We start from the raw sequence: 24,807 nt of genomic DNA, 5'->3' as shown, positions 1-24,807 counted from the left end.
TCAGTCTCGAGGGCAGCATTGCCCACAGGCTCCCCCTCTCTGCTCCATGGCATCTGTGGTCAGGGTGATTAAGTCTCTGTGTTAGCATTTCCAGCTAACTGGGGCTGAGGTGGGGAATATGGTTGCGTGAGAAGATGTGGCATTGCCCTTCAGGCTGTGCCCATCTGCCACCTCCCTGGCTCCAGCTGTATCTGGTCGCAGTTTGCCTGATGTCCTCTTTCACTCCCGCTGGATACGTGGTCCTTCTCCAGGGTGTTGGCCATGTCCTCAGCCCCGTTCCCTGTCCTGACCCCACGGGCGCTGCAAGCAGGCTGGACAGAGGAACTTGGGATGCTGACTGGGCACTGAGTGCGCCGGTTGATCAAGGCTGAGGAGCCCTGACAGGACGCGTGGCAGCAGCTCTGCTCGCACGGAGCGCGGTGGAGGGTGCTGCTTGTACCCGTGCCCGCTGTGGCACTCTCTGGTGTCTCTGTACGTAGCGCTTCACGGGACCGTTCCTTGGCGCCCGGGTGATTTGTACGGTGCGGGTCGGTTCCTAATAAAACCGGGGCTGGAGCGGCCGTGTCCGGTGCTGCGGGGACCGGGGACGAGAGCACGGGAGCCCCGGGCTGGGGCGGGGTGAGGGCGGGCTCGCTCCGGGCTCCGCCCCCTCGGCAGTAGCCCCGAGCGCTGCCGTTTCGCTATTGGCTGCAGGGTTCCGGCCTCAGCCAATCACCGGGGCGGGGTCGCGGAAGTGACCCTCCACGTGTCGGGCCGGGCAGATGGCGGCGCCGCTGCGTGTGAGCCGCCGGCGGGCCACGGGCGGGCGGGGGACGTAGGGGAATGGGGCCGGGCCGGGGCGGTGCGGGGCCGGGGCGGCCGGGTGGGGGTCCGCGGGGCCGGGGCGGGCGCCGTCCTGACGATGTCGCTGCTGACCATCTCCCGTAGGGGCGGCTGCGGGCGCTGGCGGCGGCGCTGGGCGGCTGCGGGCTGCTGCTGGGCTCGGCGCTGGCGGCGGGCGATGAGCGGCTCTACGCGGCGGCGATGCCCGCGCTCCGCGCCCTACCCCCCGAAGCCGCGCACAGGCTGGCTCTGCGCGTCGCCGCTCTGGGGCTGCTGCCTCCCGCCCGTCCCGACGGCCCAGCGCTGGTGCGGCTCTGCGGTGGGCGGACACCGGGGCGGGTGACGGGCGGGGGGCAGCGGGCACGGCGGAGAGAGCGAGCAGGTCCGCGGAGGTGCACGCCGGGGCTCCTGGCGTGGTCCCGGGCTCAGAAGATGGCCCCGGCGGGAGCGCAGGTCCCCCGGGCAGAAGAAACGGAGGACGGGCCGGGGCGAGGGTCTGGTTCCCGGCTGACCGTGTGTGACCCGGCCCCTGCCCTGCAGGAGGTGCGAGTGCTCGGGCACCGGTTCTGCAACCCGATGGGCCTGGCGGCTGGCTTCGACAAGCACGGCGAGGCCGTGGATGGGCTGTACAAGATGGGCTTCGGCTTTGTGGAAGTCGGGACTGTAACGCCCCTGCCCCAGGAGGGGAACCCCAGGCCCAGGGTGTTCCGGCTGGTGGAGGACGAGGCAGTCATTAACAGGTGGGACCCGAGGGTGCAGCTCTGCAGGGTCCCATGGGCTGCCCACACGGGGCTGGGTGTTTGTTTGGGTGGTACTGGCTCTGCTGTGGTGGCTCCTATGTGGGATGTGCTGAGCAGAGCTGAGCTGTCTCTTCCTGTTTCTCCTGTGTCCTGCTCGGGTCTTGTGGCCCCAGCACAGCCCTGAACCTTGCCTGTTGTGGTGCAGGTATGGGTTCAACAGCCATGGCCACGCTGCAGTGGAGTGCAGGCTGCGGGCCCGCCAGGACACACAGCTCCGGCTCACTGGTGGTGAGGCAGCTTATCAGCCTTTGCTCTCGGAGTCTGCAGGGTGGGTTTGGGGTCTCCCATGTAGTTTTTTGTCTCCATGGGTTCCATGTAGGCCAGGAAGAGTGTGTAAAGCCAGTGTCCAAGCATGGGAGGGCCCTGGGCAGACCAAGGTGCACTCGGACAGCAGGAACTCTCTTGGGGCTGTAGCTCTTCTCTTTGGGACTGTGATCAGCACCTTTCTCCAGGCATTTGCTCTGCAACAGAGGCTACGTTTGCTGCTTTGGGCAGGATGTGTCTGCTGAGAGCAGCCAGAGCTGGGCAGTTTCCAAGAGCAGTTTCTGCTGTGTGTGCAGGCTGGAGGCTGCGGTGCTGTAGGTGTTACCTGGGCAGCTGTGGTGATGCTCCTGTGCTTGCAGGACATTCCCAGGCAAACCCCCATGAAACACATGGTCTGCATATCCCCATCTTGATTTTAGCTGGTGCCGGGGCTCCTGTGTCAGGTGCTCTGGGCGGTGGGTGGTCCTGCTGCTATGCTTCAGCCATGTCTGTGTTCCAGTGGGGATGCCGCTTGGAATCAACCTGGGCAAGAACAAGAGCTCCACTGATGCTGCAGCTGACTATGTGGCTGGGGTCCGGACACTGGGCCCTTTGGCTGACTATCTGGTTGTGAACGTGTCCAGCCCAAACACACCAGGCCTGCGGCATCTGCAGGGCAAGGCTGAGCTGCAGGACCTGCTGACCAAGGTGGGTGACCCTCACAGCCAGCCCAGACCACAGCTGCACCAGTGGGTGCATCTGGTAGTGCCTGCTCTGCTCCGGCCGGGTTTGCCAGCACAGGAAGGAGCATGGTGGCACCCTGGAGAGGTGGGCAGAGCCACCAAGATGTCCCCTGGTCAGCTGCTGGCACAGGGCTCACTGGGGTACTGTATTCCATCAAGAATCACATAAGCAGTGTGGCACTGCCCTCTGCTTTGCCTCCCTGCCCCATGGCACTGGGACTCGCTGTGGGCCTGTGCAGGTCGCGTGCCCTGGCAGCACATGAGGAGAGCAGGGCCCGTCCCGTGCTGCTGCTGGCAGTGGGTGCACACATGTCCCCAGCACATGTTGCTCTGTGGCCCATGCGCTGCCCTGCAGGTACTGGCAGCACGGGACGCATTGCCCTGCGCACGCAAGCCAGCTGTGCTGGTGAAGATTGCCCCTGACCTCAGCACTCAGGACAAGCAGGACATTGCCAGCGTTGTCTGCGAGGTGAGGAGGGGGGAGCGGGAGGCTGGCAAGGAGCTGGGTGCTGTGTCCTGCAGCGTGATCGCAGGACCACTGTGCTCCTGGCAAGTCACCTCCGAAGGGACACGCAGACCTGCAGCACTCTGGCTGCTGTAGGGACAGTGCCCTTTGTAGCTCTGAGTTTATGAGGGCCTCTCTGTGCCACCCAGAGGCAGGGGGAGGTGGCTGCTTTGTCCCGGCGCACGTTGCTGGTGCATGTCCCTAAGGGGTGCTGGCCTGGCGACTGGGGGGTGAGAGCGGGGGTTGCTCGTGGACCTCATGCTGCTGCCCCCCCCTCAGCTCGGTGTGGATGGGCTGATTGTCAGCAACACCACGGTGAGCCGTCCCAGCAGCCTCCAGAGCCGGCAGCGCTCGGAGCCTGGTGGCCTCAGTGGGAAGCCCCTGCGGGAGCTCTCCACACAGACCATCAGGGACATGTACGCCCTCACCCGAGGTAGGGGCAGGGGCCTGGGGGCCTGGGCCAGTGTCGTCTGTGCTGTCCTGACCCCGTATCTGCCACAGGCCAGGTGCCCATCATCGGGGTGGGTGGTGTGAGCAGCGGGCAGGATGCCCTGGAGAAGATCCGTGCTGGAGCCTCGCTTGTGCAGATGTACACAGCACTCGTGTACCACGGGCCAGCAGTGGTGCAGGCAGTGAAGCAGGAGCTGGAGGAGCTGCTGAGGTGAGTGAGGGCCAGACATATCCCCATGGAGCCCAAGGGCAGCTCCAGGCAGCCATATGCCAGTGCTCGGGCACAGTACTGCTGGGCCGAGGCACTGTGCCAGGCCGGCCTGTGGGCACACACTGTCCCTTGTAGGGAGCAGGGCTTCAGGAACGTCATGGAGGCAGTTGGAGCTGATCACCAGTCCTGACATGCTGCAGAACCAAGGTCATGCTGGAGGAGCTCTGGACAAGCAGGGATACATCTGATGTTTCCAGCGCTGGGCAGGCTGGGGCTAAGCTGAAGCCCCGGTCCCAGCCTTTGGGAAGGGTCAGTGCTGATGGGGAGCAGGGGAAGGGACCTCCTGCTGGTGCTGCTGCCCAGGGCTGTATTTTGGCTCTCCTGTGTTTGGGCTCCCCAGCACAAAGCAGCATGGGGTAAGGCTCTGCTGGCTGGCGAGAAAGGCCCCCAAGGGGCAGCGCTGTGCACTGTGGGCTGTCCTCTGTCCTAGCTCCTGCTGCAGCACTTCCCATGGAGGGTTTGTCTTCCCTTGTGTTACTGCCAGAGCTGTGGGCCAGACAGTGTATGGAGTGTCCTCCTGCCTGGGACCCACAGCCCCTGCCCTTGCTGGTGCCTGGTCCTGCACCACAGCACCACAGCAGGATCTGCCCCCCTCCCTTCTCCAGATGTGGTACTGATGCAGACCTTGGTCCTGCCCGAGCATCAATAAATGTTTGACTCCCCTGGTCCTGTGTGTGCTTCGGGGATCCCCTGGGGTCAGAGGGATGCAGTCCAGAGGGCTTAGCTCTCTCTGCTGTTGCTTGTCAGAGCGTGTTTTTCCTGTGGCAGAAGCCCTGTGCTAGCCCGGCTCTGGAATGGATCCACACAAAACTCACCAGGGCTTACTTCGTAGAGAGCTCTGCCTGAGGCTGGGTCCTGGGAGGTGCTAGGTGGCGTTTCCTCCCTTTGCTGACAGTACATAGGTGTTTGGAGAGAGCTGTGGTTATGCCCTGTTGGTTGTTATGAAAAGGCTCTGTTTGTTCATGCCTCTGGAGTCTGCTTTGCCTTTGGAGCCTCCGGTGTTGGCTGCGTCTTTACCCTGGACTCCCTGTAGTCCTCCAGCTTTTCTTGAGCAACACAGCTTGACCTGGACACAGTGTTCTCTCTTCCGCCCCACAGCCCGCCCTGCAGAGCAGGATTGCAACACAGCTCTTCACCAGCCTTGTTTACAGGAAGAGCAGGAGTGCTGACCCTGTTCTCTATGGCCCCAAGCTCACATCAGGGCTGCCTCCCTCCTACTCCCTGCTCCTGCAGCCCTCTGCTTCTTCATGTCCAAGGTGTTCTGCTTATTGCTGCTCTAAGCCTGGTGCCAACCGCAACAGCGCCTTCCTGAGTGCTGGTGCGGTTCATGGATCGGAGCCCTGATGCATCATGTGCTGGACTCCAGCTTTCTGTGTTTCAAGTGTGGCTGCACGAGTGCGACTGGTGCTGGGCCAGAGCTGTCCAGCCCTGCGTGGTTTGTGGCACAGGCACCCCGTGAGAGGGGAGGGAGCTTGCACAGGGTGGGAAGGGCTTTGCTGAAGTGTGGGACCAGACAGATGCCCCGGAGGGCTGGAGGACAGGAGGGTGCTGGTGAGATCCCGGCAGGCCCAGCTTCAGTGGTGACAGCGGGTGCGCGGCCCCCGCTCGCTGCCCTTGGCTGCGCTGCTGGAAGCAGACCCAGCTCCCAGCGCCGCGCTGCCCTGTGCTGCTCCGCGCCGCTGCGGCCGCTTCCAGCTGGGCTCTGTCCAGCGGCCGCTGCACCGGTTCCCGTCAGGACAAACCAGCGCCCCGAGGGGCTCTGGCCGCGGGCGTGCGGGAAGGGGCGGGTGCTTGCGGGAAGAGGTTGGCCCGGGCGCGGTGCCTTGGACCCTGCCGCGGAACGGAGATGCTGCATCCTCGGCCAGCCCGGCTGGGGCTGCACAGGGCACTGTGGGGCAGCAGGGTGTACCCCGATGTGAGAGGTGGTGGGGTGCAGGGTATACCCCGACGTGAGGGCTGGCAGGAAGGGTGCTGGGTGTTTGTGCAGAGCCAGGCACAGGGTGGATGGGGCTCGGGCCCTGTGCCCATCACCTGCCAGCCGTGGGTGGGTGCCGGTGCTCTGTGGGGCTGGCATGTGCGCTGCAGGGCTCGCTCAAGTCAATGGCGTGGGGCAGCTCTGCGGGGCTGGCTCTGCTACCTGCAAGCCTCAGTCGGTGTCACGGTGCCAGGGCAGCCGGGGCTGCGGTCAGATCCCTTCCTGCATGTTCGTAGCTGCAGGATCCCAGAATGTCTTGGCATGGGGCTGCTCGGGGGCCTGGCCAGCTCCAGGACCTGCTCCAGGCTGGCCGCGAGCCAGCTGGATTTGTGCTCTTCCTTGCTGGGAAAGGTGCTGGCTGCAGGCAGTGGGGGTCAAGAGGTCTGGAGCGGGGGCTGCCCCAGGGAGAGGGAGGAGGCAATAAAAGGCATGAAGAGGGAGCCCGGGACAGCACCAGCCTGCGGGAGGAGGCTGCTGTGAGGAGAGGGAGCCATGAGCATGGGGTGAGCAATGCGCTGTCTGCCCGGCTTGTCCTGAGGACCTGGCCCTGCTTGGGGGCTGTGGTGGGACCGGAGTGGGGTTGGAGGTGCTCCAGGTCTCAGCACTGCAGCCTCATCCTCCACAGCAGCAGGGCTCGGGTCTGACCCAGGTGACTTCTCCAGCCTGTGTCTGGTGCCCAGAGCCTCTGGAACAGAGCATGAGCCTGGCTGCAGCACTGGTCGTGGTGGAGCCCAGGCTGGGAGCAGGGGTAGGAGTCCTCTGATGAGCGTGTCCCTTCTTCCCTGCAGACCTGCAGTGCTGCTGGTTGCTGGCCTGGCCTGGACTGTGCTGGAGACTGCAGCTGCCTCCGGTACCTTACAGGGCATGGGTGGGAGCTCAGGGGCACAGACAGAGGCATGGGCAGTGGGGCAGGTGTGGGGCAGGTGTGGGGCAGGGAGATGGGACTGGGGGGACCTGCTGGAGATGAGGGCTCTGTCCTGGGCTGTTCCTCCCAGCCAGCTGAGCCTCCACTTCCTGCAGAGTGGAGCTGTGTAAAGCCTCCGGAGATCGAGCATGGGTACGTGGAGCACCTTGTCAAGTACCACTGTGACCCGTACTACCAACTGCGTGGCGCTGGTGACGGTGAGGCTCAGGGCCTGGGCACAGCACCCAAGGATGGGGCTTGTCCGCTGGTCCAGGTGCTGCACAGAGCTGCCCCTGCCCCAGTGCTGGATGATGCAGTCCTGTCCTGTCCCGTCCCCCCTGGCTTCCTTGGGGCTACAATTAGCTCCCCTACTCGCTCAAGCCTGGGGAGGTACAAGTACCTTTGTGCCTCCCTGGCTATGGGGCTTTCGCCTGTGCAGAGTAGAGGTGCTGACTCTGGTTTCCCTCCAAAGGGACATACAAGTGTGATGAGAATCATGCATGGGTAAGCCTTGGAGCTGGCAAGGAAGCACCTGTCTGCGAGCCAGGTGAGAGCAGAGCTGCAGGGGCTGCAGCAAGCAAGGTGGCAGGAGGCTGACAGTGTCTGCCTGTGCAGCCAAGGGAATGCAGGGGCTGCTCACAATTTCAGCGCTTCTCCTTGGGGCTGCTGGTGGCACCTGCCAGCCTCAGGGGCTCACCAGGGCCATGCTCTGCCCCATGCAGTGTGTGGGAAGCCAAAGAACCCCCCAAGGCAGATGCAGCGTATCATCGGGGGCCTGCTGGCTGGGAAGGGCAGCTTTCCCTGGCAGGGCCGGCTGGTGACACGCCACAACCTCACTGTGGGGGCCACACTCATCAGTGACCAGTGGCTGCTGACCACGGGCAGGAACGTGTACCTGAACCACAGCGACAGCACCAAGCCGGAGGAGATTGCCCCTACACTGCAGCTCTTCCTGGGTGGCCGGGAGCAGCCTGCCCTGGCCATTGAGCATGTGGTGCTGCACCCCGGCTACCCAGAGGCTGTGGATCTGGCCCTGCTGAAGCTCAAGGAAAAGGTGTTCCTTGGAGAGGAGATAATGCCCATCTGCCTTCCACAGAAGGACTATGTGCAGCCAGGGCGTGTGGGTTATGTCTCAGGCTGGGGCCGTGGTGCCACCTTTGCCTTTTCCAGCATGCTGAAGTATGTGATGCTGCCAGTGGCAGAGGGGGAGAAGTGCCGGCAGTACTATGGGGCACAGAATGCATCCTCTTGGGTGCAGCCCCTCCTCACCAATGACACCTTCTGTGTGGGCATGAGTGAGCTGCAGGAAGACACATGCTATGGGGATGCTGGTGGTGCCTTCGCCGTGCAGGACCCCGATGATGACACATGGTATGCAGCTGGCATCCTCAGCTATGACAAGACCTGCAGGGCCTCCAAGTATGGAGTATACGTGGATGTGCAGCGTGTCCTGGCCTGGATCAAGGACACGGTGGCAGCCAGCTGAGGGAGGGCCGTGCATGAATAAAGCTGCCCTGCACCCACCACAAGCAAGCTCTGTCTGTGTATCTGTCTGCACACAGTGTGTGCATGCCCTTGGTGGGATGGTGCCTGTGGAATCTGTGCAGTGCTCCCCTGTGGTGGTGCCTGGGGGGGCTTGTCTGCAGGGGCTGCATTGGGCTCTGTGGGGTTCTCCCCTTCCCCCTGTGTGTGGGGTTCCTTCCCCCCCTGTCCTGCGTGGGTGTCTGTGAGAACCCCAGAGACTGGTGGGGGTCTGTGGGTGGTTGGGAAGAGTGGCTGGGGAAGAGTGGCTGGAAACTGCTCATGGGAAAGGAGCTGGGGGTGCTGATTGATGGAGCTGAGCTTGGGCAGCTTGTGCCCAGGCAGCCACCAGCATCCTGGGCTGTATCAGCACCAGTGTGGCAGCAGGGCCAGGGCAGGGTTGTGCCCCTGCACTGGGCACTGGTGAGGCCCGATTCAGAGAAAACTCCAGGAACAAACTCTCGAACAGAGTTCCAAGCTGACAAGCAGGTATTCTTTATTGCGGCGCCGGGAGACACGGGGGAGAGCTCCTCCTAACGCGTGTCACCATATTGCTACACAAGCCGGCCTTATACAGTCACTCGGCATACATGCATATTCATGAGGCTACACACGAATTATATCATTTTCCGGAAAGTTTCCCGCATGCATACAAAAATGTGGTGGTGGTCTCTGAGGGTCGTTTACTTCTGTCAACAATCATCACTTCTGGCAGTCTTTGAATCACCCGCTTAATTAACACCACAGACACAGCAATTATCTCGTCCTTCTACTTAGCAGTTAGTTTAACTGCTCCCATCCTGGACATCTGCTAGGCCCGGATACTCCCCAGCAGATGTTTACACGAGCTCAATGGGTTCATTAACACCACAAACACAGCCATCACCCTGTCTTTCCCTTCATCAGTTTTATTTCGCCCACCCTGGACATCTGCAAGTCCCAGACGCTCCCCATCCCCAGCTCCCGTTTTTCTGTTCTGCTTTCCTTACGCTTTTTTAACTACGGTCCTAAGCACACAAAGCTATGCGAACGACCTTCAAGCACCGCCGTTCCTTTCCGTTACAAAGCCATCAAAATTAGCGTGACTCAGAACGTAACGTTACCGGCCCGCACCACCGGCCCCGTGCTCAGCGCTGCGCACGGGAAGCCCCGGCCGCTCGCACCCGGAAGTGCCCCGGAGCCACATGACCCCGCGCTGTTCCCTCGCCCCGGAAGTCCGCCGAGGGACCGGTAGCGCGTCTTGCCCAGCGGCGCGGCACTCTATGGTGGCTGCCGCTCCTATAGGCTCTGGGCTCTGTGTCTGTGGTGCGCGCGGCTAGAGCGGCTCTTCCCGCGGAGCACTGTGGGGCGGCCATTTCGGCGCCGGGGGAGCTGGCGGAACGGCGCTGAGGCAACCGCAAGCGGGGCAGGGGCAGGGGCAGAGGCGGGGGCAGGGGCAGGGGCAGGGGCAGGGGTAGGGGCAGAGGTAGGGGCGGGGGTAGGGGCAGAGGTAGGGGCGGGGGTGGGGGTGGGGGGAGAGGTGGGGGCGGGGGTGGGGGCAGAGGTGGAGGCGGGAGCAGAGGTAGGGGCGGGGGTGGGGATAGGGACAGGGTTAGGGTAGGGTAGGGGTAGGGTAGGGTAGGGTAGGGTAGGTAGGGGCGGGGACGGGGCAGGGACAGGGACAGGGACAGAGGCAGACGCAGACAGAGGCAGACGCAGACAGAGGCAGACACAGACAGAGGCAGAGCTCCAGTGCTTACCCCTCTCGCCCGCTCATCGGCGGCGATGGCGATGGCCGAGGGGTCTCTGCACCGCCTGGCGGGGACCACCCCGGACGGCGAGGCCGGCGGGCTGGTTCTGCGGCAGCGCAGCGCCGCCGCCGAGCTGCACGTCTTCAAGGCGCCGGCACCACGGGGTTCCTTGCTGGGCCTGGATGTGCTGGCGGCCCAGAAGCGGCGGGAGCGAGGGGAGGAGGAGGTGAGCAGGAAGCGGTCCCGGGTCGCCTCGCACGGGGAGGACCGGGAAGAGAGCCGCGGCGAGGCGGGCAACGCCGAGGAGGACAGCGACGAGGGCACCCGGAGCAGCCACGGCGTTCACAGGTAGGTCTGCGGGGACGGGCGGGTGTTCGGTGCCACCGGGTCCTCCGCGGCTGCCGGATCCCCGTGGGGGAATGAGCGTGAGCACCGTCAGGGTGTGCGGGGCTGCGCCGGTGACCGGCGGGGCGGCGAATTTCCTCGGGTAGGACCGGGGGCACCTCTAGGTTTGAGGAACTCTGGGCAAGGCTCTTCGCTGCTGCCCTGCCTGGGGTGTTAAGGGTAGGTGCTGTCAGGCCTACAGTCACCAGCCATCCCAGTTGAGAGAGTCCGTGCTTCCCGATGCCTGAAGGCTGCGGCCTGTTCAGAATTGCATGTGAGAGCATCAGAGACGCTGTGTGCTGTTAGCAAAGGATAGAGAGAGCACTTTCAGCTGTAAGCTTCTGCTACGGCAGAGGTTAGAAGTAGAGTTGTGTGAGTCAAGTTGAAGGCCAACTATTCCTCAGCACTCTTGAGCTTTTCTTCTCTGCTCTGCCTTTGCAGGCATTACCGTTCTACCCATGTGGAATCACCTTCCTACACGGGGGGCGTCAGTGAGGAGTTTTGGGAACGCAACCGGCAGCGTGAAAGGGACCGTCGGGCACATGGTGTCTTTGCCTCCTCCAAGGAGGAGAAACAGCAGAAGAAGGAACGCAGTAGGGACCGGGACCATGATCGCAAACGGCACCGTGGTAATTGTCCAAAAGACCTTTGTGCCTCTTACTGCTTAGGGCTTGGGCTCATCCCTCAGCCTGTTTGCAGTCCTTAGCTAATGTTCATGGCAGTTTCTGCAGCAGATCTGGGAAGCCTGCTGGTGCACTTGGCCCATGATCTCACTTTCCTTTTGCAGAGGAACGGGACAGAAGTCGTCACAGCAGCAGGTCAGACAGGGACAGCTCATCAGAGCGCAGCAGCAGGAGGAGTGAACCAGAGAGTCCCAGGCATCGGCCCAAAGGTAGGAGTGGGACCCAGCAGAGTTCTTATGTGAGACCAAACAGGAAGGGGTTTGTTCTTTTTGTTGTTAATGTTTTCTGCCGGTTTTGTCACGACAAGTGTGGGTCAAAAAGCCTGTATCTGTTAACATTTGTGGTTAGGGTAAACCTAAAACTCCTAGCCTGACCTGGGCCCAGGAGCAATCTGCCAGCCATGTGTGTGGACATCTGGCTGATCTCTGTGCAGTGGGGTCTGTTCTGGGTCTGTGTGATAGAAATGTGGTCACTTGGCAATTTTCCTTGGAATTCTGGCCCAGTCCTATGTTTTAGATAGGGGCAGATGGGTACCCTCTCTCCGTGCTCCTTGCTAGAAGGTGTACAGTGGCTCCTGGTCATTAGGAGGTCACTGAACACCAGGTGCCAAACCCCATCTTCTCTGCTAGATGCAGCCACGCCGTCTCGCTCTGGCTGGGAGGAGGATGACACTGGCTCCAGCAGTGCTCGTCGCTCACAGTGGGAATCTCCCTCGCCCATGCCTTCCTCCCGAGACTCGGAGCGCAGCCACCGGCCATCATCACAGCGGGACACGGACCGGAGAGACCGGGACAGGTATGAGTGCCTGGGGCTGAGCTGTTAGTTGCAGAAAGGGGAGGGTGTATGTGAGGGTTGTGCCTGGCTGTTGACACCAGTTCCTCCCTTGTGCTGTTTTCCAGGTCTGTGAGGAGCAGGTACTCAGATAAGACACCATTGCCCACACCATCGTACAAATACAACGAGTGGGCTGATGACCGGAGACACCTCGGGTCTACACCACGGCTGTCCAGAGGGAGAGGTGAGGAGCCAGGGTTGAGCTACCTGGGAGAGCACCGTGGAAATTCCCTTCTCCCGGGAAGCACCAGGTTGGGTGCTGTAGGGTTTCCCCTGCGCGCCCGGACTGGGGCCGCACTGACCTGCTCGCCCCTCCAGGCCGGCGCACAGACGGGGAGGAGGGCATCGCCTTCGAGACGGAGGAGGAGCGGCAGCAGTGGGAGGACGATCAGCGGGTGAGAGCCGCGGGTCCTGGGGCGGGCAGGCAGCAGTGCGGGCGGCGGGCGGGCTCCCCCCGGCGGCCACATCGGGAGCAGCGGCAGCGCCCGGCCCGGCCCTGGTGGCTTCCGGGGCCGAGGGTGCTCATGGCAGCGCCTCTCCCCTCCCAGCAAGCTGACCGGGACTGGTACATGATGGATGAGGGCTACGACGAGTTTCACAACCCCTTGGCCTGCTCCTCCGACGAGTACGTGAAGAAGCGGGAGCAGCATTTGCACAAGCAGAGGCAGACGCGCATCTCAGCGCAGCGGCGGCAGATCAACGAGGTAAGGGCTGTTGTGAACGTGTGGGGTTTGCTGTCCCTCCATAGATCTGGTTGGTGGCTGCAAAGCTAAGCCTCTGCTGCGAGGTGGGGAAGCACAGTGTGTGTCCTGGCCCAGGCTCACAGGGAAGCTATTGCTAAGCTCCCCTGGACAGTGCAACCCTGTACCTGCTGCACAGAGTAACTGCAGTGGTTCACAGTGCGCAGGGCAACAGGAATGTGAAGGGCTATGCTCTTGCTGTTCTGGGGTGTGAGTTACATCGCACGGGTTGTCTGCTGTTGGCCCAGTGATGGTGGGGGTTGCTGCCCTTAGCACAAGCAGGATTATGTCCTGGCTTCCTGGTGTGTTCTGAGTATGGCAGGGGCCTTGTGGAAAATGCCTCTCCTGCATTTCCTTGGAGACAGCCTTGTTGAGCATGTGCTTCATCGGGTCAGACTGTGTTTCCTGTACCCTGCTGCTTCCAGTTATTTATTCTTCCCTAAGTGCTTGGTTTCAGGCTTCCTAGGCTGGAAGCATCAGTTTCATCCTATTGTCAGTGTGGGTCCCAGACCCCTAAGCTCTGGTGTGATCTTTTGGGCTTTCTGTGAGGCTTTTGTATTCTTTCTAACATGCTGTTTCCCTTAGGATAACGAGCGCTGGGAGACAAATCGGATGCTGACCAGCGGTGTGGTTCATCGGATTGAAATCGATGACGATTTTGAGGAGGATAACTCAGCTAAAGTGCATTTGTTGGTGCACAACCTGGTGCCCCCTTTCCTAGATGGAAGGATTGTCTTCACCAAGCAGGTAAAAACTGTGGCTGCAGACTGGTGGCAGGGAGCCCCAGAAGTGTGAGCTCTTCATGCTGAAACAATACCTCTTTCCTCTAGCCGGAGCCAGTCATCCCTGTCAAGGACGCCACCTCAGATTTGGCCATCATAGCCCGGAAAGGCAGCCAGTTGGTGCGAAAGCACAGGGAGCAAAAGGAGCGTAAGAGGGTATGGTGTGACCTTTTGACTTACTACTGCCCTGTATACGTTATATAGTGCTTTACAGCGTTTGTCTGGGCTTTGCAGAGTATAGGCTTTGGTAGCAAGTGATAATAAGGAGTTTATATTTTTGTGACCTGGGATATTGTTTATCCAGCGTATCTGGATACTCTCTGTATCCAGACCAGTGTCTAAAGAGCTCTGCTTTGGCTCACTTGGAAGAGGGAGACTTGGTATAGGAATGGGGTATGTGTTCTGTGTTCTAGCACTAGAACTGTGGGGCTAACATGCTTTCCTAGTCTTATGAATAGGATTGGAGGAGAATGATTTGTCAGGGCTTGCTGTGGCAGTTATGGTGCTCTCTCTCCTTCCAGGCTCAGCATAAGCACTGGGAGCTGGCAGGCACAAAACTGGGAGACATTATGGGGATCAAGAAAGAAGACGAGAAGGATGAGATGGTGACAGAAGATGGCAAAGTGGATTACAAGTATGAGCTTGCTTTTAGTTACTCCTGCTCAGTCAGTAATGGGGTCTATATGGTGCCCATTTGCTTAACAAAGTGTGTGGACTTCTGGTGTTTCCTCAGGACTGAGCAGAAGTTTGCTGAGCACATGAAAGAAAAAAATGAAGCCAGCAGCGAGTTTGCCAAGAAGAAATCAATCCTGGAGCAGAGACAGTATCTGCCCATCTTTGCTGTGCAGCAGGAGCTGCTCTCCATCCTCAGGTATGGCTGCTAGGGAGCTGGTCAGAGAGCATTCCCAGGGCATTGACCTATATCTCAGAAACCCAAGTGAGAATTTCTCCGAGCTACATGGCCTGTTTGGATGCTGCACCCTCAGGAAACAAACCCCGCTGCCTTGTGTGGTTGGTGGCAGTTCTTCTGTCTGAGGGGGGTGATGCATGGGTGACCAGCCAGGGCTGTGAGTGCAAAAGCCCTTCATGGTGTGTAAAGCAATACTTTTTCCCTTTCTGCAGAGACAACAGCATTGTGATTGTGGTGGGGGAGACGGGGAGCGGGAAGACGACACAGCTGACACAGTACCTGCATGAGGATGGGTACACCGACTACGGCATGATTGGCTGCACGCAGCCCCGCAGGGTGGCAGCCATGTCCGTTGCCAAGCGGGTCAGTGAGGAGATGGGCGTGCGGCTTGGGGAGGAGGTGAGCCTGGCAGTGGGTGCAGGGCTGTGGGCTGAGGACAGTGAGTGCATGGGACTGTTCGGAGACCAACTTGTATCTCTACCCTCCCAGGTGGGCTACGCCATCCGCTTTGAGGACTGCACGTCCGAGAACACGTTGATCAAATACATGACAGATGGGATCCTTCTTCGTGAGTCCCTGCGAGAGGCTGACCTGGACAACTACAGTGCTATCATCATGGATGAGGCACATGAGCGCTCGCTCAATACTGACGTGCTCTTTGGCTTGCTTCGGGAGGTATGTGAGCCTGGAGAGGACAACAGCAGCACAGAGGACATGAGCTGGTCTTAACACAAAATATTGACAGGGATGGGCCTTCTCTACCAAGTCTGGGAGAAGGAAGCAGCTCTGCCACATCTCTGCATTGCTGCTCCACCATCCTAGCCTGTGGTTCTAACCCTTAGTTTTAATTAGCTGTTAAATCTCCCCTAGTGCCAGAAGTGCTGCCAGAAGCTTGCTGGCTAGCTGTCACTAGGTACAGAGATCTTTGCTGGCTTAAGGCTTCCTGGACCAAGGTTGGTCTTACTTAACTGCACAGAGCAGTTAAATAAGCTTAACTGCATCTGTGTTCCCTGGCATTAACAGCCAGTGACTCTAGAGTACAGAAGCTCTGTCCTGTGCTGTTGTCTCAGTAACAATAGAAGCATCCTGCAGCCATGCCCAAGGGCCCTTTTCTTACTGTTCCTTTCATCCGCTTTCTAGGTGGTGGCCCGACGTTCAGATCTGAAGCTTGTTGTTACCTCAGCCACCATGGATGCGGATAAGTTTGCCTCCTTCTTTGGAAACGTTCCCATTTTCCACATTCCTGGGCGCACCTTCCCTGTTGATATTCTTTTCAGCAAGGTATGGTCAATGTTGCAGGGGAAAGTTCTGTTGTGACAGAAGGGGGTTGATTCTTGGGTGTACAGCACTCTGTGGTGGTCAAAGGATAGAGGAGGAGAAGCTGGGCTGTGATGCAGTCTTGCACGAAGGGTTGGGCAGGTCACATACTGATGTCTGAAATCTGGTTGTGCCTTTCAGACCCCACAAGAGGATTATGTGGAAGCTGCAGTGAAACAAGCCCTGCAGGTCCATTTGTCTGGTGCTCCTGGAGACATCCTCATCTTCATGCCTGGCCAGGAGGACATAGAGGTGAGCTGGAAGGGTAGGCACTATCCTACCCCCTTGTTGTTTATGATTACACCCCATCTTATGGTTACACCCCTCTTGTGCCTAGGTGACCTCAGAGCAAATCATTGAGCACCTCGAAGAGCTGGAGAAGGCGCCTGCGCTCGCTGTTCTGCCTATCTATTCACAGCTGCCATCGGACTTGCAGGCCAAGATTTTCCAGAAGGTGCTGATGTGTGCTCTGTGGTAGGGGTGGGGGTAGGAGAAACTAGTACAGGGAAGACTACTGAGGTAGTGAGAGGTGCAGGCATGCCTTTTGTGACTAACGTGCAGTATGCTTGCAGGCTCCAGATGGGGTCAGGAAGTGCATTGTTGCCACCAACATTGCAGAGACCTCACTAACAGTGGATGGCATCATGTTTGTGATTGACTCTGGCTACTGCAAGTTGAAGGTAAGCCATGATTTCCTGTACTATTTATGTCTGTCATCTCTGGGTTTGGTCTGAGGGGGTTCTGTGACTGGGTAATGACCCAGCCTTCCTCTTTCTTCACTCTGTTCTGCTTATGTCCTGCAGGTTTTCAACCCCCGTATAGGCATGGATGCACTGCAGATCTACCCCATCAGTCAAGCCAATGCCAACCAGAGGGCAGGCCGAGCTGGCCGAACGGGCCCAGGCCACTGCTTCAGGTAGGCACATAATGGTGTTCCTGTTCCTGTCCTATCTGCAGCTTGGCATCAGGTTATACATACTTTTTTCTCACTGGAGCTGTTTGTTGTCTTGAACTTCTGGAGGTATGAGAGCAGTAGGCAGGTCTTGAGCCCTTGTCTTTTGGACCCAGTGCCTCTGCAGAGGAAAGGCCATGCTCCAGTTTCTTCCCTTGCCTGTCTTCACTTGTGGCTGTTCTGCCCTTGATCCTGTGAGGGTAACAGCCAAGCTAAGCAGCTTTCTCAATGCATTGCTTTGAGGCTGGTCTGTGCCCAGGGAATTACTGTGCTTGTGAAGGGTGTGCGCTGTGCTGCAGCACGGGTACCCTTAAGCGCTGGGGAGGCCACATGTTGGCCAGGGTAGAAGTTCCCCTCTGATGTCCTGCTGGCTGGGGTGGGCAGCGGTGGGTGAGTCAGTAGGGGACACCATGGCCTGAATGTGAGGAACATGCTCTTGTCATCTGTTTTCCAGGCTCTACACCCAGAGTGCCTACAAGAATGAGCTGCTGACAACCACAGTGCCTGAGATCCAGCGCACCAACCTTGCCAATGTGGTGCTTTTGCTCAAGTCCCTGGGTGTGCAGGACCTGCTGCAGTTCCACTTCATGGATCCGCCCCCTGAGGACAACATGCTTAACTCCATGTATCAGCTGTGGATCCTGGGAGCCCTGGATAACACTGGTACTTTGGCTGCTGGGGCAAGCTGTCACCTTGTGGGAGTGGGACCTGCCCAGCTGCTGACCACTGTGCTGTTCCTATAGGTGGTCTGACCTCAACGGGACGTCTCATGGTGGAGTTTCCACTGGATCCTGCACTCTCCAAAATGCTCATTGTCTCCTGTGACATGGGTTGCAGCTCCGAGATCTTGCTTATTGTCTCCATGTTGTCTGTACCTGCCATCTTTTATCGGCCTAAGGTACTTGTTTGCTCCTTCAGCAGTCTGGGGCTTTCTGCTGATATTTAGAATCATAGAATAGTTAGTGTTGGAAAGGACCTTAAGATCATCCTGTTCCAACCCCCCTGCCATGGGCAGGGACACCTTTCGCTAAATCATATCACCCAAGGCCTTGTCCAACCTGGTCTTTGACTAACCTGTGTTCTCTTCTCACCCTTCAGGGCCGAGAGGAGGAGAGTGACCAAGTGCGGGAGAAATTTGCTGTTCCCGAGAGTGATCACTTGACTTACCTGAATGTTTACCTGCAGTGGAAGAACAACAGGTATTCCACATTGTGGTGCAACCAGCACTTCATCCATGCCAAGGCCATGCGGAAGGTGAGGCTGCGGCAATGAGGCTGTGGGTGGGAGCATTACACAGGAGAGGGGTCTGACTGTCACACACCCCTGCAGGTGCGGGAGGTGCGTGCCCAGCTCAAGGACATCATGGTGCAGCAGCGGATGAGCCTGGCATCCTGTGGTACTGACTGGGATGTTGTCAGGAAGTGCATCTGTGCTGCGTATTTCCATCAAGCTGCAAAGCTTAAGGTGAGAGTTGTCTCTGCTGGTCTGAGGCTGAAAAGCCCTGTCTGGGAGCTGAGTCACTGACGATACTCCTCTTTGCAGGGCATTGGGGAGTATGTGAACATCCGTACGGGCATGCCTTGCCACCTGCACCCCACAAGCTCTCTGTTTGGCATGGGCTACACACCAGACTACATTGTGTATCACGAGCTGGTCATGACCACCAAGGTGAGCTTGAGCTGAGGGCTGGCCGAAAGGCTGATGAGTGCTGTCATGATGAGGGAGGTGGGAGGGCTTTGCCGTGTGACTAGGAGTTGTTGGAGGGGCAGTTATCAGCATTTCCCATCTATACCAACCAGGCATGTCTATGTCATCTGCAGAGTCCTGTTTGTTCCTTTTTTAGCCTGACCTGTGTGGGACATGTTTGAACTTTGCAGTCTCACCAAGTCCAGCCCATAGCAGCTTCTGAGGCTGGCAGGAATGATCTGGAAGGGGTGTAGCCCCAGCATGAAAAGTGCCATCAGCAAGTGGGGGAGGGGGGAGCTGCCATGGCTCTGGAAATGGTGCCCAGTCGGCAAGTGCCATCCTGCTACTCTGACCTTTCCTCTGTCCCTTCCTCTGTCCCTGCAGGAATACATGCAGTGTGTCACCGCTGTGGATGGAGAGTGGCTGGCAGAGCTGGGCCCCATGTTCTACAGTATCAAGCATGCTGGCAAGTCACGTCAGGTGAGTTTCCTGTGCAGGATGAGCTGGCAGACAGCAGGCCCACTGCATACCTGCTCTACAGCACGGTGTGTGCTCTCTGGCGTGGAGGGAGCAGGCCTGTGGGCTTGCAGCGAGTCGGCTGCTGGCCAGCTCTGCCTCTCCCTGACCTCCCCTGCCCTGCTCCAGGAGAACCGCCGCCGTGCCAAGGAGGAAGTGTCTGCCATGGAGGAGGAGATGGCACTGGCCGAGGAGCAGCTGCGTGCCCGCCGGGAGGAGCAGGAGCGCCGCAACCCTCTGGGCAGTGCCAGGTAGGTGCTGGCTGTGCCTGACCGTGGGATGCCTGCTGAGGAGCAGGAGTAGTGAGCTGCATGGAGCACGCCAACTTTCTCATGGGTGCTGTGGTGCAGGGAAAAGTTACGTATTCCGCTAATCACCCTTGTTCTCTCCTGGCAGATCTACTAAAATCTACACCCCTGGGCGGAAGGAGCAGGGCGAGCCCCTGACACCACGACGCACCCCAGCACGCTTTGGCCTCTAAGGCAGCAGTGCCCGTTGCTTTGAAGCCTAAAGACTTTCAGGAGAAGCTGAGTCTTAGATGTGTGCCCAGCCCCTCCTCTGATCACTGTACTCTCTGAGGCACTCTACAGCTTGTGGCCCAGAAAGGATGTAGTGCTTGGCACTGATTTTGCTACAGAACAGAAAAGACTTTTATTTGTTTAAAAGTTGTCTAGTCCTTGCTTTGTTTTGCGCTGTTTCCTGTCCCTTGGGCAAGAGGGGGGTGGAAACAGCCCTGCAGAATTGTGGGGGGCTGGTAATGTGAAGTTGTTGCCCTATAGGACACAAGGCACAGCGTTACACTGACCTAGAGGGCAAAGGCGCCCTGGCCCATACTACTGCAGAGGCAGTTCTGCCACAGCCTGTGCTCAGCTGCCCTTGCCCACAAAAGCCCACAGGGCCAACCCTGTTTCAAGCCAGGCTGTGCCAGGAATTCTCACCTTCAGCTGCTCACACTTGTGCTGCTGCTCATCTGTTCCAACCATGAGGTATGTGTCTTCTTCCCGCAGTGTGTCTTGAACATGCCTGGAGGAAAGGGAGAGGAAATGAGGGGATGCAATGATGCAAAGACAACCCTGATCTGCTGGTGTTTCAGGAGCTTGACTAGTCCAGCAGTTGTCCATGTGTCCCATACATTCCTGCCAGCAGCAGTAACTGCTGCTTGGGATAGCTCAGCTCCACCCCTGTGTTCAGGACTTACTCCTTTTCACCTAGCAGCTCTGCAGTCTGCTTGATTTCCCACTGGATCTTGTGCCTTAGTTTCTCATTTGAATACCTGAAAACAAGGTATGAGCTGAGCGACTCGGTGTGAGAAGGCGGCAGCCACCTGCCCCTGTGTTCTAGTAAGGCTTCTCACTCACGTTGGCTCCTTCACACACTGGCTGATGTTGACCAGCAGCAGCTCTGTTTCCTTTTGCAGTCTGCCACTGTTGGAGCATGGCAGAGCTTGGGCAGAGTGCAGGGTTTTCACCTGGAAAGAGTGACCACAGTGCCATGTGTGTTTTGCAGTGCCTGTGACTGCTCTTCCCAGCCTCCATGAGCTAAGGGCTGAAGGCAGTTGGAGAACCCAGGCTGTGCTGGACCAGCGACCTGGGCTGAGCAGAGGGTTGAGAGGGTGGTGCCTCAGGAGACCTGCTCTGGAGCACCACTGTTAACCTCAGCACTACTGCCCTGAACTGTTGTTCTAACATGGTAGCTCAATGCAGAGGTGCTTCCTTCTAGCAGCTGAGTGAGGAGGGGTACTTTAAGGAGAAGGTGGTGTGCTTTGCTGCTGTCAGACCCTCAGCTTCCTCCCTTGGCAGCTAGGAGCTGCAGAATGCTGTCCCCTTTCCTTTCCCCCCCTCCCCTGCCTGTGGACCAGGATGTTTGTTATTCCCTGGTACTAGGGGGCCCATCCTGTGCTCCTGTCTTGGGCTGTGGTGCTGCCTCCTTCTAACCTGCATCTGCTCCATGGCCTTGCTGAGCTCTTCCTTGAGGAAAGCCAGCTCCACCTTGCAAACAACTAGTTCCTCTTCTCGCATAGCCAGAGCTTGGGCGCTGTCCTTGTATAGCTCTTGCCAGTATTGGGCTCGGCTCCTCAGCTCACATAGCGTCTCCTGGAGGGAATGGGCCTGTTGGTGGCACAGAGAAGCAGTGAGAGGGACACAGGCTGAGCATAGACTCCTGGTGCCCTGTGGGAAGGCCCAGGACATGTTTACCTCTTGCTTACACTGCTCCTGGGACCCCTGCAGCTTCCTCAGCTCCCAGTGGAGCTGCTGCTTCTGCATCACATAGGCTGCAATGTTCTCCTCCTGCTTGGCTTTCTCTTGCTGGGCCTGGGCCAGCTCTGCCTGCAGGGTGGTCATGTCCCTCACCTGTGTGCAGAATCACGGGGCAGAGCGTGCTGGCCAGGCCATGGCAGGCTGGGCTACCCAGGGCCAGTGCTGCCCAGGGGCAGAGTGAGCTCTGCACCAAGGGCTGCCCTGTCCCTGCCCTCACCTGCTGCAGCAGCTCTGCCATGTGCTTTCTGTTGGAGGCCACTTCTTGGTGCAGGACTTGGATGGTCTCCTTGGCTTCACTCAGCTGCTGCAGGTTTTGCTGCTCCCGGGCCTGGGTGGCTCCCAGCTCTTCCTGCAGCCGAGCCAGGTGATGCTGCAGGCCCTGGCTCTGCTCCTCCTGTGTCCTCAGCTGAGAGAAGGCAATGCATCAGGGAATGCAGCATTGCTGTGCTCGAGTGAGGTCTGTGCCCTCTCTCCTGCTGCTGATCCCAGCTCACTGTCCACTCCTGCAGCACAGGCTTTGGTACAGGGCTTTATTAACTCTCGAGAGTGCTCGTCCACTCCTTTGCCTGCAGCAGCTCTTGCTAGAGCTGTTCTTTCCCATCCTACTGACAGTGCAGCTCCCCTTGCAGCTCTCATGGTGTGGCAGCCTGCTGCTGGCACTGGGTGGGCCCTAGGTTACCCACAGGGGCAGAAGAGACCGGGCCCAGGCTGACGGAGGGACCCCACAGCAGGTCCTGCCTGCTCCCTACCTGCTCCCTCAGGGTTTGGAGCTGTTTCTGGTTCCTCTGCAGCTCCTCTGCAGCATGGGCCGCAGCATGCATGTGTTGCAGTGCCTGCTCGAGGGTCACCTGATGCTTCCACTGCCACTGGCTCAGCTCTGCCTTGAGCTGCTCTGCCAGCTCCCTGTGGGCACAGGCACAGCCTGAGCTGCTGCAGCGCCCGGCTGCCCGCCTGTGATGGAGCAGTCACAGGGAGAGCCCTGCTGTGCTCCGGCTGTGTGGGGCTCACCTGCTCCAAGCCGGCTCTGCTCTACTGCTGGCCGCTTCCTCCTGCAGCACGGCTGCCACCTCGCAGCCCTCATCTTGCTGTGGGTCCTCCCCCAGGCACCGGCACGGCTGCTCCCCTGTGCGCTGCGGGGAGTCCAGGCTGGCAGGGCCTAATTCGGCTGCTTGAGACAGCGTGGCTGGCACTGCCTCCCCCTGTCCCAGGGATGAGCCGCCGCTGTGGTTCTGGGGCACTCGTGGCTCCTGTGCCCCCCTGGCTGCTTCCCCCCAGGCTCAGGGGCTGCCCATCCTCCCTCCCAGGACTGCAGAGGCAAACCCTGTCTGCCCCTTAACTCTGCAACTGGTGATGACCCAAAAGCACAGGGAGCCTCTGGTGACCACAGGGTCTTGCCATTCCCCATTGTTACACCAGGATGGACAGAGTGTTGCAGTGTGTGAACATGCAGTAACTGATGCCTGCTGCCTCCTGGGGTCCTTTTGTGCCTCATCCTCCAGCCACATGTACGCTGGCCTTTATGGGTGCCAAATGTCTCCTTGCTGCTGCTCTCTGCCACTGGGGCATGCACTGGGCTGCAGCTCTGGCTGGAGCCACCAAGACTGTGGCAGCCCAGGCTGCTGGCTGCAGGCTGCAGCCTTCACATGTTCCAGCCCAGAGGCCTTGGATGCCCCATCCTCACCCACCCCACCTTCCTCAGCACTGCCTGGCTCAGCCGCGCGCCCCAGCTGTGTTCTGTGTCAGTACCAGCACTCCTTAGCTGCTCTCTTCTGCCTGCAGTGCCTCATTTCTGCATCTACCATTGCCTATGTGAGCAGCACTGCTGTATGCTGTGTGCTGGCCCCTGTCTGGCCCAGTGTGCCAGCACTGACCTGCTCGAGAAGCAGTGTGTGCTTCTCCAGGATGTTGTAGCTGGTGTCCGCATGGCCATGGGCAGCCACATCAAAGGTGACCTCTGTCTGCACTGCCTCATCCTTCTGTTCCTGGGGAGAGGTGCATCACTGACCTGTGGGAGCCCAGCCCTTGGATGGTGCCCAGAGTGTCAGTGGGGCCCTTAGGAGCTGCAGTCTTCCAGCTGTGCTCAGCTGGGTTTACTGGGCCATGCCAGCCATGCCTGCCCCATGTCTAGGGTGCTCCATACAGGGTGAGGTGCTAACTCCTTGTCCCACATGTGGCTGGCAGGATATATCCTGCCCGTCCCTGAGCACTGATCACCAGCAGTTCCCGCAGGCAGGCTGCTGGGCAGGCATGGTGCCTTGCCCAAGATGTAAGCACATGGCCAAGGGTGGGGGACTCCTGCAGCCTGGCCTGTGGCACCCTCCAGCAGTACCTTGCCCATCACCGCCTGGCACTGCTGCCTCAGAAAGGCAAACTGCTGCTGCTGCCGCTCTGCTGTGCTCTCCTGGTGCTGCAGCTGCACCAGCAGCTCGTGATTCATGCCCCTGCAGAAGTCCACGTACAGCTGCAGTGCCCGTATGGAGGCTGGCTCCAGCTCCGGTGTGTCCTGGCATGCCTGGGGCTGCCCTTGCCATGGCTCCGGCACCAACGCTTGCCTTTGGCCCTAGGACACAGCATGAGCAGCACTGCTCTTGCTCACTGCTCCAGCCAGACCCTCCTCCGGCTCCTGGCACGCACCAGGGCTGGATGAGGCTGCTGGCAGCCCAGAGAGCAGCACTGGGGTATGTCGGTAACTGGTGGGTGCAGACCCCCCCCCACCCCAGGCGGTACCACCCTGTGTGTGCTCTAAAGTCCTCTTGGGCTCACGAAGCCAACCCCTGACCCTGCTGGCACTGCAGCGATGCCAGCAGGAGCTGTGGCTGCTGTGGGAAATCGCGGCAGTGGGACCAGTGCAGCTGCAGCAGGAGCGGACATCCCCGAGCCCTGGGGAGGAGCCGTCTGCTGGCAGGCGTGAGCGCTGGCCAGGGCCTCCTGCACCACCAGCCACCAGCCCGGGGACCCACACCCAGCACCTGGAGTGGGAGTGGGGTTGGCACCGCTCACCTGGGTCTCTGTCTCCTGATGAAGCTGGCGGATGGAGCTGCTCAGGTCTGACGTTGCCCCCTCCGGTGTCGGCAGCCCTTCACTGGGACTCTCGGGCTGGCCCGGAGGTGCAGGAGCCTCCTTGGATGTGCCACACACCGGGCACTCTCTCGCTGCGGGAAGGACACAGCACGGTTCAGGCCCTGCCTGCTGCCCCGACGACCCTCGGTCCCAGCGGGGTTCTTCCATGCGTTGCCCGGCCTGGCCTGGGGCAGCCCCACCGCCCTGTGGCACTGGCTCTTCAACCGCCGGGCCTGGGGCTCCTGCAGCGGCAGAGCAGCGCTGCGCAGGGCCCAGCGCCCCCTCCATGGCAGCACGGCCCCAGCGCCCCCTCCATGGCAGCACGGCCCCAGCGCCGCCCGGGTCCTCACCGCAGCCCTCCCGCGCCATCGCTGCCGCGCTCCGGCCCCCCCCGCCCCGGCACCTCCCTGCCCGCAGCCCGAGCCCGGCCGCGGCCCCGGGACACCGCCCACAACCGGAACCTGGTGACCTCACGCAGCGGGGAACCCTCCCGGTGAGGTGTCTCCGGTGCCGCGGTGGTGCGCGGTGAGCACCCAAGGCCACGGCTGGGGGGGAGCTATTGACCACATCGCCCAGGCCGCTGCACCCTGCTTCTCCCTGTCCAAAAAAAAGTAAAAATAACAGAAACAAGTTGTCAGAAATGAAATTTCAGTTTCTCCACGCCCTTCCCTCTCCATGCGGCTTCCCGGCATAGATCAATAGTGTTTAGGCAGAGAGGGAG

At 59.7% G+C, this 24,807-nt stretch overlaps 4 protein-coding genes across 7 annotated transcripts; 3 read left to right on the top strand and 1 right to left on the bottom strand.

The window, feature by feature from the left end:
- The first annotated feature begins 700 nt into the window (after positions 1 to 700).
- On the top strand, positions 701 to 4,499 carry DHODH (dihydroorotate dehydrogenase (quinone)). 2 transcript variants are annotated; one of them, XM_062613023.1, is made up of 8 exons: positions 701 to 779; positions 1,363 to 1,562; positions 1,768 to 1,850; positions 2,386 to 2,573; positions 2,964 to 3,077; positions 3,393 to 3,546; positions 3,615 to 3,774; positions 3,910 to 4,499. In XM_062613023.1, exons 1-8 carry the CDS (start codon positions 762 to 764, stop codon positions 3,962 to 3,964), a joined length of 972 nt encoding a protein of 323 aa, XP_062469007.1. In that variant the 5' UTR covers positions 701 to 761; the 3' UTR covers positions 3,965 to 4,499. The 2 variants fall into 2 exon arrangements, with proteins under 2 accessions (XP_062469007.1, XP_062469006.1); XM_062613022.1 differs by lacking the exon at positions 701 to 779 and adding an exon at positions 897 to 1,128.
- A 1,674-nt stretch (positions 4,500 to 6,173) lies between these two features.
- Positions 6,174 to 8,242, top strand: LOC134160740 (haptoglobin-like). Of its 2 annotated transcripts, XM_062613017.1 has the most exons (5): positions 6,175 to 6,312; positions 6,598 to 6,659; positions 6,830 to 6,931; positions 7,186 to 7,260; positions 7,436 to 8,242. In XM_062613017.1, the coding sequence occupies exons 1-5, from the start codon at positions 6,302 to 6,304 to the stop codon at positions 8,197 to 8,199; spliced, it is 1,014 nt and encodes a 337-aa protein (XP_062469001.1). In that variant the 5' UTR covers positions 6,175 to 6,301; the 3' UTR covers positions 8,200 to 8,242. The 2 variants fall into 2 exon arrangements, with proteins under 2 accessions (XP_062469002.1, XP_062469001.1); XM_062613018.1 differs by lacking the exon at positions 6,830 to 6,931 and having other exon boundaries at positions 6,174 to 6,312.
- Positions 8,243 to 9,959: 1,717 nt separating this feature from the next.
- On the top strand, positions 9,960 to 19,447 carry DHX38 (DEAH-box helicase 38). The gene is made up of 26 exons (XM_062613014.1): positions 9,960 to 10,312; positions 10,790 to 10,977; positions 11,136 to 11,240; positions 11,661 to 11,826; positions 11,931 to 12,049; positions 12,184 to 12,260; positions 12,414 to 12,569; positions 13,191 to 13,352; positions 13,436 to 13,543; positions 13,909 to 14,021; positions 14,121 to 14,258; positions 14,510 to 14,696; positions 14,787 to 14,972; positions 15,438 to 15,578; positions 15,756 to 15,866; positions 15,952 to 16,068; positions 16,187 to 16,294; positions 16,418 to 16,530; positions 17,021 to 17,229; positions 17,310 to 17,464; positions 17,665 to 17,820; positions 17,896 to 18,030; positions 18,109 to 18,234; positions 18,637 to 18,732; positions 18,898 to 19,019; positions 19,165 to 19,447. The coding sequence occupies exons 1-26, from the start codon at positions 9,999 to 10,001 to the stop codon at positions 19,247 to 19,249; spliced, it is 3,693 nt and encodes a 1,230-aa protein (XP_062468998.1). The 5' UTR covers positions 9,960 to 9,998; the 3' UTR covers positions 19,250 to 19,447.
- On the bottom strand, positions 19,395 to 23,732 carry LOC134160739 (transcription factor sma-9-like). 2 transcript variants are annotated; one of them, XM_062613015.1, is made up of 11 exons: positions 23,356 to 23,732; positions 22,898 to 23,008; positions 22,035 to 22,156; positions 21,776 to 21,929; positions 21,244 to 21,432; positions 20,964 to 21,119; positions 20,757 to 20,876; positions 20,127 to 20,236; positions 19,967 to 20,041; positions 19,707 to 19,791; positions 19,395 to 19,541 (listed from the first exon to the last, which is right to left on the bottom strand). In XM_062613015.1, the coding sequence occupies exons 1-11, from the start codon at positions 23,461 to 23,463 to the stop codon at positions 19,428 to 19,430; spliced, it is 1,344 nt and encodes a 447-aa protein (XP_062468999.1). In that variant the 5' UTR covers positions 23,464 to 23,732; the 3' UTR covers positions 19,395 to 19,427. The 2 variants fall into 2 exon arrangements, with proteins under 2 accessions (XP_062468999.1, XP_062469000.1); XM_062613016.1 differs by having other exon boundaries at positions 20,964 to 21,095.
- Between the last annotated feature and the right edge of the window lie 1,075 nt (positions 23,733 to 24,807).

Source organism: Pezoporus occidentalis, unplaced genomic scaffold (genome assembly GCF_034315485.1).
Source record: "Pezoporus occidentalis ecotype Australia unplaced genomic scaffold, CSIRO_AGI_Poc_V1 ctg163, whole genome shotgun sequence".
Classification (NCBI taxonomy): domain Eukaryota; kingdom Metazoa; phylum Chordata; class Aves; order Psittaciformes; family Psittacidae; genus Pezoporus; species Pezoporus occidentalis.
Note: the sequence above shows the minus strand (reverse complement) of the source record. Positions and strands in the feature narration are given on the sequence as shown.